The 15,905-nt window shown below is 57.3% G+C and overlaps 2 protein-coding genes across 3 annotated transcripts in view; one reads left to right on the top strand and one right to left on the bottom strand.

Moving 5' to 3' along the window:
• ACO2 (aconitase 2) overlaps positions 1 to 6,675 on the top strand; it is a 52,198-nt gene extending 45,523 nt beyond the window's left edge. The window contains exons 10-18 of the mRNA XM_030855808.2: positions 624 to 781; positions 992 to 1,065; positions 1,814 to 1,925; positions 2,819 to 2,941; positions 3,180 to 3,335; positions 4,235 to 4,426; positions 4,882 to 5,014; positions 5,514 to 5,635; positions 6,139 to 6,675. Of these exons, the coding sequence (XP_030711668.1) occupies positions 624 to 781; positions 992 to 1,065; positions 1,814 to 1,925; positions 2,819 to 2,941; positions 3,180 to 3,335; positions 4,235 to 4,426; positions 4,882 to 5,014; positions 5,514 to 5,635; positions 6,139 to 6,276 (1,208 nt within the window). The 3' untranslated portion in view covers positions 6,277 to 6,675. The remainder of the gene's footprint in view (positions 1 to 623; positions 782 to 991; positions 1,066 to 1,813; positions 1,926 to 2,818; positions 2,942 to 3,179; positions 3,336 to 4,234; positions 4,427 to 4,881; positions 5,015 to 5,513; positions 5,636 to 6,138) is intronic.
• Positions 6,160 to 15,905, bottom strand: part of POLR3H (RNA polymerase III subunit H) — a 22,471-nt gene continuing 12,725 nt past the window's right edge. For both annotated transcript variants that reach the window (XM_070046424.1, XM_030855817.2), the window contains exons 6-9: positions 11,437 to 11,523; positions 10,903 to 10,966; positions 9,269 to 9,470; positions 6,160 to 8,064 (exon numbers count right to left, since the gene is read on the bottom strand). In XM_070046424.1, coding sequence (XP_069902525.1) covers positions 8,011 to 8,064; positions 9,269 to 9,470; positions 10,903 to 10,966; positions 11,437 to 11,523 — 407 coding nt within the window. In that variant the 3' untranslated portion in view covers positions 6,160 to 8,010. The remainder of the gene's footprint in view (positions 8,065 to 9,268; positions 9,471 to 10,902; positions 10,967 to 11,436; positions 11,524 to 15,905) is intronic.

The following is a 15,905-nucleotide window of genomic DNA, read 5'->3' as shown; positions in this document are numbered from 1 at the left end:
TAGGCGCGCGGGCCTTAGTAGTTGTGGCATGCGGGCTTCAGTAGTTGGGGCTCGTGGGCTCTAGAGTGCAGGCTCAGTAGTTGTGGCGCACGGGCTTAGTTGCTTCGCAGCATAGGGAATCTTCCCGGACCAGGGCTCGATCCCGTGTCCCCTGCGTTGGCAGGCGGATTCTTAACCACTGGGCTACCAGGGAAGCCAGACTTTTTAAAAAGAATTCTTTTTCCCCTGATTATAAACCAACTAGAAAGCCAGAGAATACTACAAAGTATAAGAGAAGAAAATTGGCCTATAGGCCCTCACCCAGCAGCAGTCATGTAAGTGTCTCAGTGTGGGCCTGCTGATGTGGCATACACATGCAGACTGTACTACTGTAAGAGTGGCTTGTACTGCTTCCACGCATGTTCAGTGTCGTGTTCACTGGCCTCATCTTCTTCCCTTAAATGGCTGGGTCAAGAGGAGCTTATCCTTTACTCTTAAACAGCTAGGTAGTTTGCGTCCAACGTGTCTCTGTTGGAAGCAGAGTTGGTGAACTCTTGACCAGACCTGGATCATTTGCGGTCAGGTGGAGAGCTCTGGTTACTCTCTCCTCCTGACTCCCGGCCTCACCACCTATGATGCACCAGGTCTGATCGGCAGCTGTACCAACTCCAGCTATGAGGACATGGGGCGTTCAGCTGCTGTGGCCAAGCAGGCACTGGCTCATGGACTCAAGTGCAAGTCCCAGTTCACCATCACGCCAGGCTCTGAGCAGATCCGTGCCACCATTGAGCGGGACGGCTACGTGAGTGCCCACGCATCCCGCCCCTGGCTCCCCCACCCCACTGCTGAGTAACGTGGCTTCAGGGCAGAACAAACCACAGCCTTGTAGGCAGGGGCTGGGACGGGCCCCAGGGTTCCCATCAGCTATTCATCCCTCAGGCTGCTGAACCACCCTTTCCCATCAGCTGCCAGCCTGCCCCTGACAACTCCCTGTCCTCTGTCCCTGCTGCAGGCACAGATCCTGAGGGACGTGGGTGGCATTGTCCTGGCCAATGCCTGTGGCCCCTGCATTGGCCAGTGGGACAGGTGAGAAGCACGATTTTTTTTTTTTCTCTCTTGCGGTACGCGGGCCTCTCACTGTTGTGGCCTCTACCATTGCTGAGCACAGGCTCCGGACGCGCAGGCTCAGCGGGCATGGCTCACGAGCCCAGCCGCTCTGCGGCATGTGGGATCTTCCTGGATCGGGGCATGAACCCATGTCCCCTGCATCGGGAGGCGGACTCTCAACCACTGCACCACCAGGGAAGCCCCAGAAGCACAATTTTGATAGGATGGCCCTTTATGTCCTGGGGTACAGAGCCCCAGATGTTGAGGGGAGATGTCACTGAAGTGAAAACTCTCAGCCCAAGGCCTCTAGCTTTGGGGCTGTTGCACATTAGAAGACTTTTCCAGGAAGGACTGGAAAGTTGGGCTGGAAGTAAAGAGGAAGAGCCTCCAGCAGCACTGAGTGGCCACCTGGACGAGCCTGCGGTGGCAGGAAGAAGCCAGGGGGCCTCATCGTAATGCACACAGTGGTGACCTCTGATGCAGCCTCTTGAAAGGAAGCAGTGCCTGGGTCAGGAAACTGTGGCCTTGGTCTGGCCTCTGTCTTACGTGTGGTCTCAAGCAAACCTCAGTGATGCCCGAGGTTCCCTCTTGCTCTGTGTGTGTGAGTTCTGGGAGGAGGTGACCCTTTCAGGGTCTTTCCAGTTCCCCCTCCTCTGCCATGAGCTAGGCAGGATGGGCCAGGTGGCAAGGCCAGACATCCCTAACTCTGTCCCCTCTGACCTGGCAGAAAGGACATCAAGAAGGGGGAGAAGAACACCATCGTCACCTCCTACAACAGGAACTTCACAGGCCGCAATGATGCGAACCCCGAGACCCATGCCTTTGTCACATCCCCTGAGGTGAGACTCTGCCAGGCCCGGCCCTAACCTGGGACGGCCTCTCGGGGCCCTGCTGCTGGCCGATCAGGGGAGTAGGGGCACTGGGGAAGGCCGTCTGACCCCGCAGGGCTGCTGAGGGAGGCTTGGCATCGCAGGGCAAGGGACTGTCAGGGCAGAAACCAAGAGCCATAAACCTTGCTGGCCCCAGGCGTCCAGCTCCCTTGGTGCCCCCCGCCTGGCTCCGCTCAGTGGCAGGAGCCTGAGGTCTCATTTAGCACAGTTGCGATGGTGAGCAGGAGCCTTAGCATCACCTGGGGACAGAAGGCAGCCCACCTCCACCCAGCCCTATGGCCTTGACCCTGTCGCTCCCCTCCTCTGTGCCCCAGGGTCCTGTCGGTGGCCCAGGAGCAGCGCAGGAGTTGCTCGCACTGCCCCTGAGCCGGGAGGGAGGCCGCTGTCATGGTGAACAGCCACTGAGCCGCATGCTCCGGGCACTTAGTGGTTGTCCGCACTTGGCCAGTCTTTTGTAACTTGGTTTTTTGAATGAGTGTTCCAGAAATACTTTTGTGAAGAAACGGCCCTTTCCATGTTTTCAGTGCCCATTAAGGAACATTTTCACTGCAGCCGCATTTCCGGCCTCTCTGGGTCCAGCACTGACCCTGGTCGAGGGGGCTCTGAGGTCAGGCCCCAGTGGGGGTGGTAGAGGCCAGATTACCCTTGGGTTCATGAGTCCCCTGCGGGCCCAATGGCCCTGGTCCCAGGGAGATTCCTGCAGCTCCCACCTCTAAGGGGAAGAGTGGTCTGTGGAGAATCTGGAAATTTCCTGGGCTCCAGCTCAGTTTTGGTCTCTGCTGAGGTGGAGGAACGGGAGTGGAGTTTGGTGCCGACTGACAAACTGGCCGCCTCCATTTCAGATTGTCACAGCCCTGGCCATTGCTGGCACCCTCAAGTTCAACCCAGATACTGACTTCCTGACGGGCAAGGATGGAAAGAAGTTCAAGCTGGAGGCTCCAGACGCAGATGAGCTTCCCCGAGCGGTGAGCAGGCACCACCACGGCCACCTGTCCTGCACGCCCGCCTCGGCCTGGGCCTCAGGGCCGCTGTGTGGCTGAGACACTTCCTGCCCAGGAGGGACGCTCACTGTCTGTGAGAGTGAAGCGGCCGTGTTCACCGGGAGAGAGCGGCTTGGTGCTCGGGGGAGCTTGCCTTCCGTGAGAGCCTTTCTGAATGGGGGCTGAGGGGCTGGCACCCAATGTGCCCTGTCCCCTGCTGCAGGAGTTCGATCCTGGACAGGACACCTACCAGCACCCCCCTAAGGACAGCAGCGGGCAGCGGGTGGACGTGAGTCCCACCAGCCAGCGTCTGCAGCTCCTGGAGCCTTTTGACAAGTGGGATGGCAAAGACCTGGAGGACCTGCAGATCCTCATCAAGGTCAGCAGCGTGGGGACAGGGAGGACACTGTGCTGCCAGGGCACCCTCCCTTGATTGGTAGGAAGGGCCGTGAAACCACACGTTCTCCCATGGACCATGGTGGAGGACACAGTCAAGATTAGGGTGGGGGCAGGAAGGGAGGTTTGGCTGCAGAGGAGCCAAACCTCTTCCACTGCCCTGTGCCGGGCAGAACTGAGTCTGGCCAGCTGCTGTCTGAGGCCCTCAGCAGTCCTGCTCCAGCTGGTGAGGGCCACCTCCAGTGGGTGTGGGTAGTGAATGCAGCACAGGGAGGGCAAGATGGGCACATGTGACCCTGCACAGCCAGGTCTCCACACGTCTGGCTTGCAAGACAAGCTCCGGAAGACGTCATTTCCTCTGTTCCCACAGTTGAGCATCGGGGGTATGGCCTGTGTTTGGGAGCTGAGCAGACAAGCTCTTGTGGTACAGCCAGAGGCCTCAGACCCATGTCACACGTGCATTATGCTGTTAACTGTGGGGTCTCCAGGCAGTGTCACAGCCAATATTAGGCCCACGTGGTAGATGAAACGGATCAGTCACTAGCCAGAACCCAGACACATCCCTGGGCTCCTCTCTGTGTCGCTGGTCTTCCAGCCTGGGCATCTCCTACCTGGGGGCCTAGGTCTAAAGGGTGAGTGAGCAGACATACGTGTCCTCCATGTCCAGACTCCTCTACCCCCTCTGAGGGGTGGGTGACAGCCTTGCCTGAGCCCTCTTGGCCAGAGTGGTGACGCCAAAACTGTAGACCCTGTGTCACAGCCCGACATCCTTCTCGTGTCCCCATCCCCCGGTCCCGCTGCCTGCCTCGAGAGGGCCTCTCCCTTCATCCGCCACTCAGAGGCCCTGCCACGACCTCTGTCCTCTCTGCTCACCCACCCCAGGTCAAAGGGAAGTGTACCACTGACCACATCTCGGCTGCTGGCCCGTGGCTCAAGTTCCGTGGGCACCTGGACAACATCTCCAATAATCTGCTCATCGGTGCCATCAACATCGAAAACGGCAAGGCCAACTCCGTGCGCAATGCTGTCACCCAGGAGTTTGGTCCCGTCCCTGACACTGCCCGCTACTACAAGGTGGGTTGGTGGGGGTTAGGGATGGGGGTCCTCTGGCACCTCCTGGTGGCTGCATGGGGCAGTGGGTGGTTCAGGGACAGGGGGAGTCCATACCAGTAACTCTGCAGTTGAATAGTGTCCCAGTGCCACGGAGGCAGTCCCATGTCTGTCACCCCCACTGCCCTGGGCTCTCCCCGACACTGTGCCCCCCACTCACGCCTGCCTCCAGGCTGAGCACTGATGGGGGGGTCGCACCTTCTCAGGCCCACTGCAGACAGCCAGGGCCCGTGTCTCATCACATGTCTTCCCAGAGCCTGGTTTGGGCTCACCTCTAACTTCACCTGTCCTTGGGGAGCAGGTGAGGAGGGGACTCTCTAGCTCCTTGACCTGTGAGCCTTAGGAAGCCCGAGGACTGTGCAGGAGGGGGGCCAGTGCCCTACTCTCCCTCATAAACTCGCTCCTTACTTTCCTGACAGGCACATGGCATCCGGTGGGTGGTGATCGGAGATGAGAACTACGGCGAGGGCTCGAGCCGGGAGCACGCGGCACTGGAGCCTCGCCACCTCGGGGGCCGGGCCATCGTCACCAAGAGCTTCGCCAGGATCCACGGTGAGCTGGAGTGCCATCCCAGCCCCATCCACCTCCCCTCGCTGGCAGCCCAAGGTTCCTCAACCTGCCAGTGGCCCAGTGGGGCCTGGAGCCACACGCCTGGTTCCTGGGGCGTGTCGGCAGCTCATTTTCCACCATCACCAGCCTCCAGCCTCTGCCCCTTCAGGTTTGCGTGGATTCTGACACCCACGGCTTCCCATCTCTAGCATGTGCTGGTCTTGCTTCCAAACTTGTAGCAGTTGAAATCTAGGGCACGTGGTCAAAGGATTGTCTCTGATTGTCAGAGGCCTCAGGAAACACAGGCACCAAAGCACACTTGCATAGGGCCCCACATCACTGGGAGTGCGCCACCTTGGTCCTCATAGTCGATGCCCCAGGTTTGTCCCCATGTGGCAGGACTAGGGGTGCCTCTCCCAGAGCCTTAACTAGATTTGGTTGGTGAGGTTCCTCACAAAAGGAACCTGCCGTGTATGGACTGAGTGTGCCCTCTGCCTTCTAGAAACCAACCTGAAGAAGCAGGGTCTACTGCCCCTCACGTTCGCTGACCCAGCTGACTACAACAAGATTCACCCTGTGGACAAGCTGACCATCCAGGGCCTGAAGGACTTTACCCCTGGCAAGGTAGGGGACCAGGGAAGGAGGTGGACCAGCCAGCCCATTTCCCCCAGGGCCCTCCTAAGAGGGGAGGGGAATGGAGTGGGCAGCCACCTTGGTTCCCCTCCTTCTAAACCTGGCCCTACCTGCACCTCCTCCCATGAGCCTCTGTTCCAGCTAGAAGGGCCCCTAAATTCTCCAGGTAACCCCCCTAGAGAGGGAAGGAAATGCCGTCCCATAGATGAGGGTAGAGCCAGCTCAGGCCCTCCTACCGTCCACTCAGTAGCCCAGGCTTGGCACTCAGAGGCCAACAGCCCATGCCCGGCAGGACCTTCTTGGCCCCAGGAGTTAAGCCATCTAGGTCTTACCATGGCCACCAAGGCCCAGACCTGGCCTAGGATTTGGTTCGCCTTGCTGGCGCCAAGGACCCAGAGCATTGACCCACCCTCCTGACCCTCTACCAGAACCGAGGGCCGTGTTCCCAAGAGCCAGGCCACCCACACCTGCCTCCCTCCCCCTCCTCCTCCCAGCCCCTGAAATGCATCATCAAGCACCCCAACGGGACCCAGGAGACCATCCTCCTGAACCACACCTTCAACGAGACCCAGATCGAGTGGTTCCGCGCTGGCAGTGCTCTGAACAGAATGAAGGAGCTGCAGCAGAAGTAAGGTCCTGCACTGCCACCAGCGCCCGCCCGTCCTGCTCCTCGGACCCAGCTCCGGTGTCACGAGTGCAGTTCTGCGTCATCAAAACGGGATCTGATCCGATCCAGCCGTGGCTTCGCTCACCACCGAGATGGTGTGGCCAGGCCTCCTGGCCTCTCTTCCCTCTGCCCATGGAGCAACCCACAGGTGGGGGTGGGGAGGTTCTTAAAATAACGTATCAACCCCCCACCTTCCTGTTTTTAGTTTGATTCAGATCTTGAGCAGCTTTGGGCAACTGTATTTATTTTTAACGACAGACTCCCATCTAAAGTTTTTCTCCTGCATGATCATTTCACTGGTGGCCGAAGGGTTCGAAAGATCCTTTTGCTCTTCTAAGGAAAATAAGAATCCAGATTCAGTGAGTGTTCCTTTGTGAGTGATGATGGTGTCTGTGCTGTCACCAACTCCAGCCTGTGGGGCAGGGGGTCCTTCACAGCCAGAGTCAGTGGATGCCGACAGCCACGCCACAGCCGGACCCATCACCAGACTTCCCACTTTCCTTCCTGCCCTGCTTCTGCCTGCAGCCTCCCCTCCCCACGCCCACACATTCCAGTAGTTTCCCCAATGGGGGCAGGGGTTGGCCCAAGATGCAGCCCCCACTTCCCCTGGGCATCGAGTTGCCTTTCAAATGCCCAGAGAGTGTCTGTTTTACAGACAGACCACCACGTCCAAGGTCACAGCTAGTCCATATGTGTACTGCTCCCTAGTTTCTAGTACAGGGCGGCCGCAGGCACTGCTCTGCAATTGCTCCTCTCCCTGGAGCACTGCCCACTGGCACTACTCATACCTCCACGGCCCTGTGTCCCTGTGAGCAGAAAGGCCAGGGCAGGAGGCAGGCTCCACGTAGATTCCTTCATCAGGACAAGACTTGCCTGACAGAAACATGGCGTCGGGTGGGTGCTACAAAACGATGTCCTGGTCCCGGCAAAAATTCCTGGCAGAAATGAGTGAAGGGACAGGACTCTGGCAAAGCCATTCTGCTGAGTAAATGATGGGGTGCTTGCCCTGGTGCCAGGATCTCACATCACAAGCAGACACCCACTGGGTGTTTGTTCCTGGTGTGGCCAAGGTCGGAAAGTGACAGCTGGCCCGAGGCTTCCTGCTGTACTGCTGGTGGGGGAGTAACAACAGCAGGTCACCAGCCCTCACCCCCTTGGGCCAGCAAAATCCACAGCATCCACTTTCCTGACGGAGCTGGTCAGCTGAGTCCAGGCCGCCCCACCTTCCACACGCTGGTGGGAAGAGGGTTTTTCCCTTAAAGGTCAGACTCTGATCAGCAACTGGCAGCTGCCCCAGGCCAGCCTCTTGCTGTTACTTTATGGAGCCACCAAGCTCAGCTGGCCCAGAGCATAGCCTGAGGCAGCCTGGATCTCTCAGACCCCAAGTCCTGCCATTAAGTCATCTCCAGAAGTGATCCGGGGTGAGGAACTGTCCCAGCTGTGGCAACTCGGTAACCTTAGAACACTGAGACAATGGTGGCTCTCCCAACTGACGTGGCCATCATTTATTAAATATCTTTGTTGTCACTGACAGGCAGAAGTCCATGTGGACGGTGGGACTTAGCGGGGTAGGTCTGGGAGGAGGAGGGGAGGGCACAGCCTGGAAGGGCACAGGCTGCTCTTCGGATCCTGTCGTCTTCAGGACCCGCCGCACCACCTTCCCGAGGGCTGGGCAGGGTCCAGTGTCAAAGCCCCAGTGCTAGCTGCTAGTCCACCAGGAGAGAAGGCCCAGGCCCGGCTCACTGATGGATCCCTGCCAGGGGGAGAGAGAACAGGCATGTTTCATCTACCTTTAGAGCTGGAGCCAACCTGGACAGGAGGCAATAGGGGCCCTTCCTTTTAGGTGCCCAGCACAGGCCAAAGGGAGGGTGGGGCACGCCCCAGCCAGGAGGCTCTGGGGACATGCTGGAGCTGCAGCAGTACTCCCCGCTGGTCCAGACTCCCCTCTCCTGCTCCAGCCTCTCCTGAGGCATGTAAGGAAAAGTGCTGGTTTACTGAGGGTACAGCCCCTCACCCCTCGCCCCCCGGCCTGGCCCACACAGGCACCAGCAGACCAGTCCTGGGCCTGGCTTCTGAGCCACTCGTGGTCTAGTTCTGCCAGAAAGGCCTAGTAACCTTGAGCCCCAGCCTCCAAACACACGCAGAGGGGAAGCCTTGGGCCACCCACAATCCTGACAAAGACAGGTGCCCTAAAAGTGAACTACGGGGCCCACGTTATACCAGAAAACCCTACCAGCAGGTCCCTGAAATCCCACTTTTGTCATGTGTCGCTCACTGTCTGGCTTCATGAGGATAAAAGACAAAAGGGACCCAAGTCAGATCTGGCCGGTTGCAGCTTCCCTGCCACCTCAGGCCGTGTGGGTTTGTAGTGGGAGCAGCCCTACCACCCCTCCCTTGGTTTCTTCCTCTCTCAGCCCCTTGACCCACAGCCTTGTTGTCCAGTTGGTATCATCCCTCTTGTGGGCAGGGGTCTGACTCCCCTGCCCTCCCCAACAGCCATGGCAGCTTTACAACCTCGCTGCAAGAATTACTGCTGCCCTGGGCTTCCCTGGAGGCGCAGTGGTTAAGAATCCACCTGCCAATGCAGGGAACATGGGTTCGAGCCCTGATCCGGGAAGCTCCCACATGCCACAGAGCAACTAAGCCCGTGAGCCACAACTACTGAAGCCCGCGTGCCTAGAGCCCGTGCTCCGCAACAGGAGAAGCCACCGCACCACAACCAAGAGTAGCCCCCGCTCCCTGCAACTAGAGAAAGCCCACGCACAGCAACAAAGACCTGACGCAGCCAAAAAATAAATTTATAAGGAAAAAACACAGAATTACCGCTGCCCTGGCCTGCAGAAATGGGGCTGCCCAGGGAGAAGGGACTGCCCAAGACCCCACAACAGGGACCTGCGCCCTGACCTGCTGGGGCCTCCCGCCCCGCGGTTCCCCGCAGTCTTATGAGGACAGCTTACCACAAGCGTGTACGGAGCCTCCTTCTTTGGCAGCTCCTCGCTGGAAGAGGTGGCATCGGCTGAGCTGGGCCCAGTGGGGGACGTGTCCACAAAGCTCTCGTCCACCACCCGGAAGCGGATCTCCTCGCCGGTGTCCATGTATAGGTCGTGCGCTCCTTCCTCCGTCTCGTACTCCCACACCCATACTTGCTCTGCCTCATCGCTGGGTGGGGCGCAGGGTCAAGGCAACAACCAAGCCACGGGGGAGCCAGAGTGTTGGGGAGTCCTCCCACGGCACGCCCCAGGAAAATCCAATCCCAGGCTGAGATGCTTTGGGAAGTCACAGGAAAAGCAGGCCCAGCGCTGTGTGCGAGAGGCAAGGTCGGGCCGGGCCCAGTGAGTGGCTGGATCTCCTGGGCACCAGGATCCAGACTGGGAACACGGACCCCGGCAGGCACCACGGGACACCAGCGCAGGAGGGAGCTCCAGAGCACAGCGCGAGCTCTGCCTCAACGTGGAATGACCACAGCCCCTCGGTGCCTGAGGTCTTACTCTGCCCGTGTGTCCTCTCAGAGGCCAACCGCCAAGTTCAAACCTCAGCTCCACCACCACCACCCACTTGGGGCCAGGCCCAAGCTCTCGGTGCCTCAGGGTCCCCATCTGTAAAACACAGATTACAGTAAGGCCTGCCCTCCAGGGCTGTGGTGGGGAGGTAATAAAACAGCACATGTGGAAAGTGCTTTCCACAGGACCCCTCGGTCGGCCCGAGCGCTCACTGACGCTGGCCAGCGTTCTCCACATAGTGCAATTCCACATCCCTCTCAGTGCCTCAGGACACTTGACAGCAGGCAGCCCAAGGACTAGCCCAGTTTCCAAGAGGACACGGCAGGATGGGAGGTCACCAGGCTGAGGGACAGGCCAGCCTGGGCCAGGTTTTCTGGCAAGTTCCAGAGCCACACACAGCCCCTGCCCTGCACACATGTGCGCGCGCGCACACACACACCCACGCACGCACGCACACACCCCGGCTTCCTACTGCCGGCTCTGCTGGATGGCCCCCCTCCAATCAGCAGAGCTCACACCGAAGAGACATGCTGCCCTCTAATGGCAGCCCCGCAGATGGGTCCTGCCCCTCCTCTGCGCCAGGTCCCATGCTGGGCATTGCAGGTACAGTCGGGACAAGATGGGGTCCCTCCTGGTGAGCAGTCTCGGTGAGCACCCACAGAAACAGCAACCCCAGTGCAGCAGGCAAGGGCTGGGACAGGGACAATGGGGGAGCCAGCAACGGGAATCTTCAACCAGCCTAGGACCCGTAGAGCCAAGCCCTCAAATGTTAGCTGAGGGGGGGGGAGGTGGGCCAGTCAGGCGGGCCTCTAGAGGGAGGTGACCTTTGAGATGACTCCTGAAGGGACAACCTAAGCGCACTGAGCTGGAACCAGGCCTGACAGTCCAGATGGAGGTGCAGGTGTGCAGACACCACGGTCAGTGTGAGAAGCACAGGCAGGTCAGTGCTTCCAGAGCAAAATGCAAGCTGGAGGGGTGGGCAGAGGCCAGCAGCATCAGGTCACAGGACCCAAGGCCACCTCGAAGAGTGAGGACCTTCCTTTGGAGAGGCCCGAGCTCCTCCATGACCCACTCTAACCCTGGGAGGATACAACTTGGCCGGCTGCTGCAGTGACTCTGGAGGGATAAGAATGTCATCGAAGAACCCTAGAGAGACTGGAAGACACGCAGGTGACAGCATGAGACGGGGCTCAGAATGGACAAGCAAGCCCTTACCCTGTGCTGCCCATGGAACCCTGGGCCCCGTCCCCACCCCAGAGCCCCACGCCTCTGCCACAGCCTGAGCAGCCACCCAAACCCGAGGTGGACACTGCACGACAGGGACCAGCGGATGCCAAGGGCCCCGAGTCACCTCTGCCAGCTCCAGTGCCTGCCCTGAGATCCTGACTCACAGCCTTGCAGTGACGGCCCCCAGCTGGCCTAGGTCCTCACAGTTAGAGCACAGGGGGCTGAGCATCCCCCTTGCGCACAAGCTGCTCAGACAGCTCGGGAAAGTTCTCTTTACCTATGTGACCCCTCCCCTGACCATGCGGCCCAGCACAGAAGCTAAAGGGAGGCAGGCCAGCCCCGCCATCTGCCCCCAGTGTGCTCCCGGGTCTCATGTGAGGACTCAGGGCCAACATTACCGTGCACTCCCTCCGGGCTGCAGCCTTTGATGTTTCCAATCAGAATCTCGTCCAGGAACGGATGGAACACCACATAGCGAAAGTGAACTGGAAATGAAAGCGTGTCGGTGATGAGCAGGCCATGAGGAAAGGCTGCTCCAGCCTGGGTGGCCTGTGCTTTCCAGTGTCCACTCTCACTCACTGGCATGCTGACCCCGTGGCGGCACCAAGAAGCCACACAGCAGTCCACGCCAGGCACCCGTGGGCCTAGACCTGTTAGCTAAGCCGGAGGGACCCTCGGCCCCGTCCCCGGCAAGGCCACAACTTGGCCCCCGTGTGAGAGGCCGGCAGCACTGGCCCTGGAACTGAGGCTCAGTTCCCAAATCCATCAGTCACAGCTGAGCTCAGATTCTGGGCCAGCAATGACTCCAAAGGCAATTCCAGCCTTCCTCCAGGCTCTCTCCTTTATTTATTTATTTATTTTTAAAATTACCGGGCTGCTGTTCTTTTTTTTCTTTTTTTAAAAAATTTATTTATTTTTATTTTTGGCTGCGCTGGGTTCTCGTTGCTGCTCGCGGGCTTTCTCCATTTGCGTGAGCAGGGGCTACTCTTCATTGCGGTGCGCAGGCTTCTCATTGTGGTGGCTTCTCTTGTTGTGGAGCACGGGCTCTAGGTGTGCAGGCTTCAGGAGTTGTGGCACGTGGGTTCAGTAGTTGTGGCTCACGGGCTCTAGAGCACAGGCTCAGTAGTTGTGGCGCACGGGCTTGGTTGCTCTGCAGCATGTGGGATCTTCCCGGACCAGGGCTCGAACCATGTCCCCTGCGTTGGCAGGTGGATTCCTAACCACTCTGCCACCAGGGAAGCCCAGGCTCTCTCCTTTAAATTCTAACAAGGGCAGAAGCAACTGGCAAAGAGAACCAGGTTTGGAAACAAGTTCCCCCATCTCCTGCTGATTGGCAAAGTTTGCCCCAGGCATAGCTCTGACCTGGAACAGGATGCTAAAAATGCTCTGGAATTTGGGGTGGGGGAAGAGCCAATAAACCAGCAAAAATGCCTCTGTGGGTTCTCAAGTCCTGTCCTATGTGGTCCCTACTCACCTGACCCCAAGAAAAATACCAGGTAAGGTCTGTGCCCACATCACAGACTCTGACTCCACAGCCTGGCAGAAGCCGTCACTCCATCACTGCTGCCCCTTGCTGAGCGCCTGCCCCCTGCCCTGCACACACGCGTGCACGCACACACACGGGGTGTCCACCGAGCCCCAAAGGTGGTGTCTAGGGCCTGAATTCCGCCAGGGCTAGTAAATAACCATAAGGCTGCCCCCTGGCAGTCGCCCAGTGCCCATCACGATCCACCTGTGTCAGATGTCATGCTTCCCCAGTGTGACCATGCTCAAGTGGCTCAGAGAGGCTGAGTTACCCACTCACAGTCACACAGCTGTTCTGCCAAGGGGAAACTCCAAGTCTTTCTGAACCATGAGACAGGAACGCTGGGTTGAATCTGCCTTCCTCAGAAAGGGTTTAATCCCTAAACACAGGCTTCTGCTACCAATGCCCTCAGCTGCCTGGTCTGGCAGCCTCACCCCAAGGACAGCAGGGTCCACCTGGCCCCCAGCTCCCCACCAGGCTGCTTCCCCATGGCTCCACCAGGCAGGAAAGTGTGGGAAAAGGAGAGGAGGCAGCTGGTGCCCCTCCCTCCCTGGGAGGAGACAAACACAAGCCGTCTGAGCCTTCTTAAGATGGGAGAGCCGCATGCTGACCTCGGAGAGGGTAGATGAGGGCAGATGTCACTTACGCACAGCATGGAAAAATCCTGTCCCCTGTATGACCCAATGTCAGTTCATTTTAATAAATCCCCACGGAGCCTCTGCCAGGTCTGTGCCAGGCCCGATTTGGGCACTGGGCTTGCAGGGGCAGGATGACACAGGATCCTGTGCCCAGGGAGCTCAAGGCTGGAACAATTACCTCCAGAAGCAAATGGTGAGCCACCCAGGTGTCTGACAACAGATCAATGTATAAACAAAATGTGACATATCCATACAATGGGAGATTATTCAGCCTCAAAAAGGAATAAAGTACCGACACATGTAACAACATGGAAGAACCTCGAGGACATCATGCTACATGAAATAAGCCAATCACAAAAGGCCACGTATTTTACGATTCTATTCATATGAAACGTCCAAAATAGGCAAATCCAGAGACAGAAAGTCGATTAATGGTTGTCAGGGGCTGGCAGAGCGGGGAGTAACTGCTAATGAGTACGGTGTTTCTTCTGGGGGTGATGAAAATGTTCTGGAATTAGCCAGTGGTGATAGTCACACAGCCTGGTGAATATACTAAAAGCCACTGTACCGTATGCTTTAAAAGGGTGAATTTCATGGTATGTGAATTATATCTCAATTAAAAAACAAAAAGGAAGGAACTTCCCTGGCGGTCCAGTGGTTAAGACTCCACGCTTCCACTGCAGGGAGCACACGTTCGATCTCTGGCCAGGGAACTAAGATCCCACATGCCACACGGCCAAAAAAAATAATAAATAAAATAAAATAGGAGGCCACAGACCAGCTGGAGGGCCAGCTGGGATGGTGCTATGTTGCGGGCCACCTCCCAAGACCCCCATCTGAAGTTCTAGGGATGTTTAGCCTGCAGGTGGGAAGACTGGAAAGTCAGAAAGGATGGGTCTGAAGGACCAGTAAGAAGAGGAAGACCCATTCTTAGTTGTAGGCTCGAGCAAACTTTGTTCCAGGATACGTAGGGCTGCCTCAGGATATGATGAGTTTCAACAAAGGACAAATACCATGATTCCACTCACATGAGGTACCTGGAGTAGTTGAATTCATAGAGACAGAAAGTAGAATGGTGGTGGACAGGGGCTGGGGGGCAGGGGCTGGGGAACTGTTGTTTAGTGGAGACAGAGATTCAGTTTCAGAAGACAATAAAGGGACTTTCCTGGTGGTGCACTGGTTAGGAATCGCCTGCCAATGCGGGGGACACGGGTTCGATCCCTGGTCCGGGAGGATCCCACATGCCGCGGAGCAACTAAGCCCGTGAGCCACACCTGCTGAACCTGCGCTCTAGAGCCCGTGAGCCACAACTACTGAGCCTGTGTGCTGCAGCTACTGAGCCTGTGCTCTAGAGCCCACGTGCCACAACTACTGAAGCCCACGCGCCTAGAGCCCATGATCTACAACAAGAGAAGCCACTGCAATGAAAAGCCCACGCACTGCAACAAAGAGCAGCCCCTGCTCGCTGCAACTAGAGAAAGCCTGCACGCAGCAACAAAGACCCAACACAGCCAAAAATAAATAAATAAATAAAAATAAATAAAATTAAATTAAAAAAAATAATAAGTTTAAAAAAAAAGAAGACAAAGTCGTGGAGATGGATGGTGGTGATGGCCACACAACAATGTAAATGCACTGAATACCACCGAACACACTAAAAATGGTAAATTTTATGTTATATGTGTTTTATCACAACTTAAAAAACAAGGGAAAAGAGCAAAGCAAACGGTGGGCACAAAGACAGGCTGCTCCAGAGCCCAGAGCGGGGCCCCAGTTCAGCCAGAGGCAGGGGAAGGAGGCGGGTCCAGCCGGCCTGGCAGGCATGGAGAACACAGGGCTGGTGCCAAGGAGAGGTACCCTAAGTGACAAGGGATAAGGCTGGCCAGTCGGGGCCAGTGTCACCAGTCACAAAGGCTAACATGTCTGAGCACCTACTACGCGCCAGGCACCGGACCAAAGGCCTCCCGTGGTTTTTCTCGTTTATTCCTCGCAAGGGCTGTGTGAGGCGGGTACCATTATCATTACACCGTTTTTCCAGGAGTGAGTCCCAGAGAGACAGGTAAAGTAATCTGGCCTGAGTAGGAGGAGAAACAGAAAGAAGCAGAAGGCAACTGGCAAATGAATAATCCTCTAAGCGAAGGCAGAGGCCCGGTGCGGAGCCCCGCTCAGCACACCCTTGGCCACAGCCCTGGCGAGGCAGTGGCGGGAGGGGGGCCTGGGCTTGTGCTCAGCCTCGAAGCCTGGCCACTGATCCCTACCACAGACCAAAGACTCACCCTGCGCGATGCTTGACAGGCCCTGAGGAGCCTTGTAGCCACGTGTTAAGCCCATTTTACAGATGAGGAGAGTGTGGCTGAGGAAGGTAGTCACATGCCTGAGGTCCCCACAAAGGGGGGCCTGAGCCAGAATTCAACTCCAGGTCTGTGTGACAGGCCTAACCCTGGGTTCTACTCCTGTACCTCGTTCCCAAGAACGCAGGGGACCCAGGGTGAAGCAGGGTGGATAAGAAAACCAGCAGTGAAGTCCTACACCAAGCAGCAGACACACCCAAATGAACGGACAGAATTTCCTCATATTTAACTTTTCTCTCTGAGTTTTTTTCTTTTTTTAAATTAATTAATTTATTTATTTTTGGCTGCGTTGGGTCTTTGTTGCTGCACGCAGGCTTTCTCTAGTTGTAGTGAGCGGGGACTACTCTTTTTTT

This window comes from Globicephala melas, chromosome 10, assembly GCF_963455315.2.
Source record: "Globicephala melas chromosome 10, mGloMel1.2, whole genome shotgun sequence".
Taxonomy (NCBI): domain Eukaryota; kingdom Metazoa; phylum Chordata; class Mammalia; order Artiodactyla; family Delphinidae; genus Globicephala; species Globicephala melas.
The sequence above is the reverse complement of the archived record's forward strand: the minus strand, read 5'-3'. Positions and strand labels throughout refer to the sequence as shown.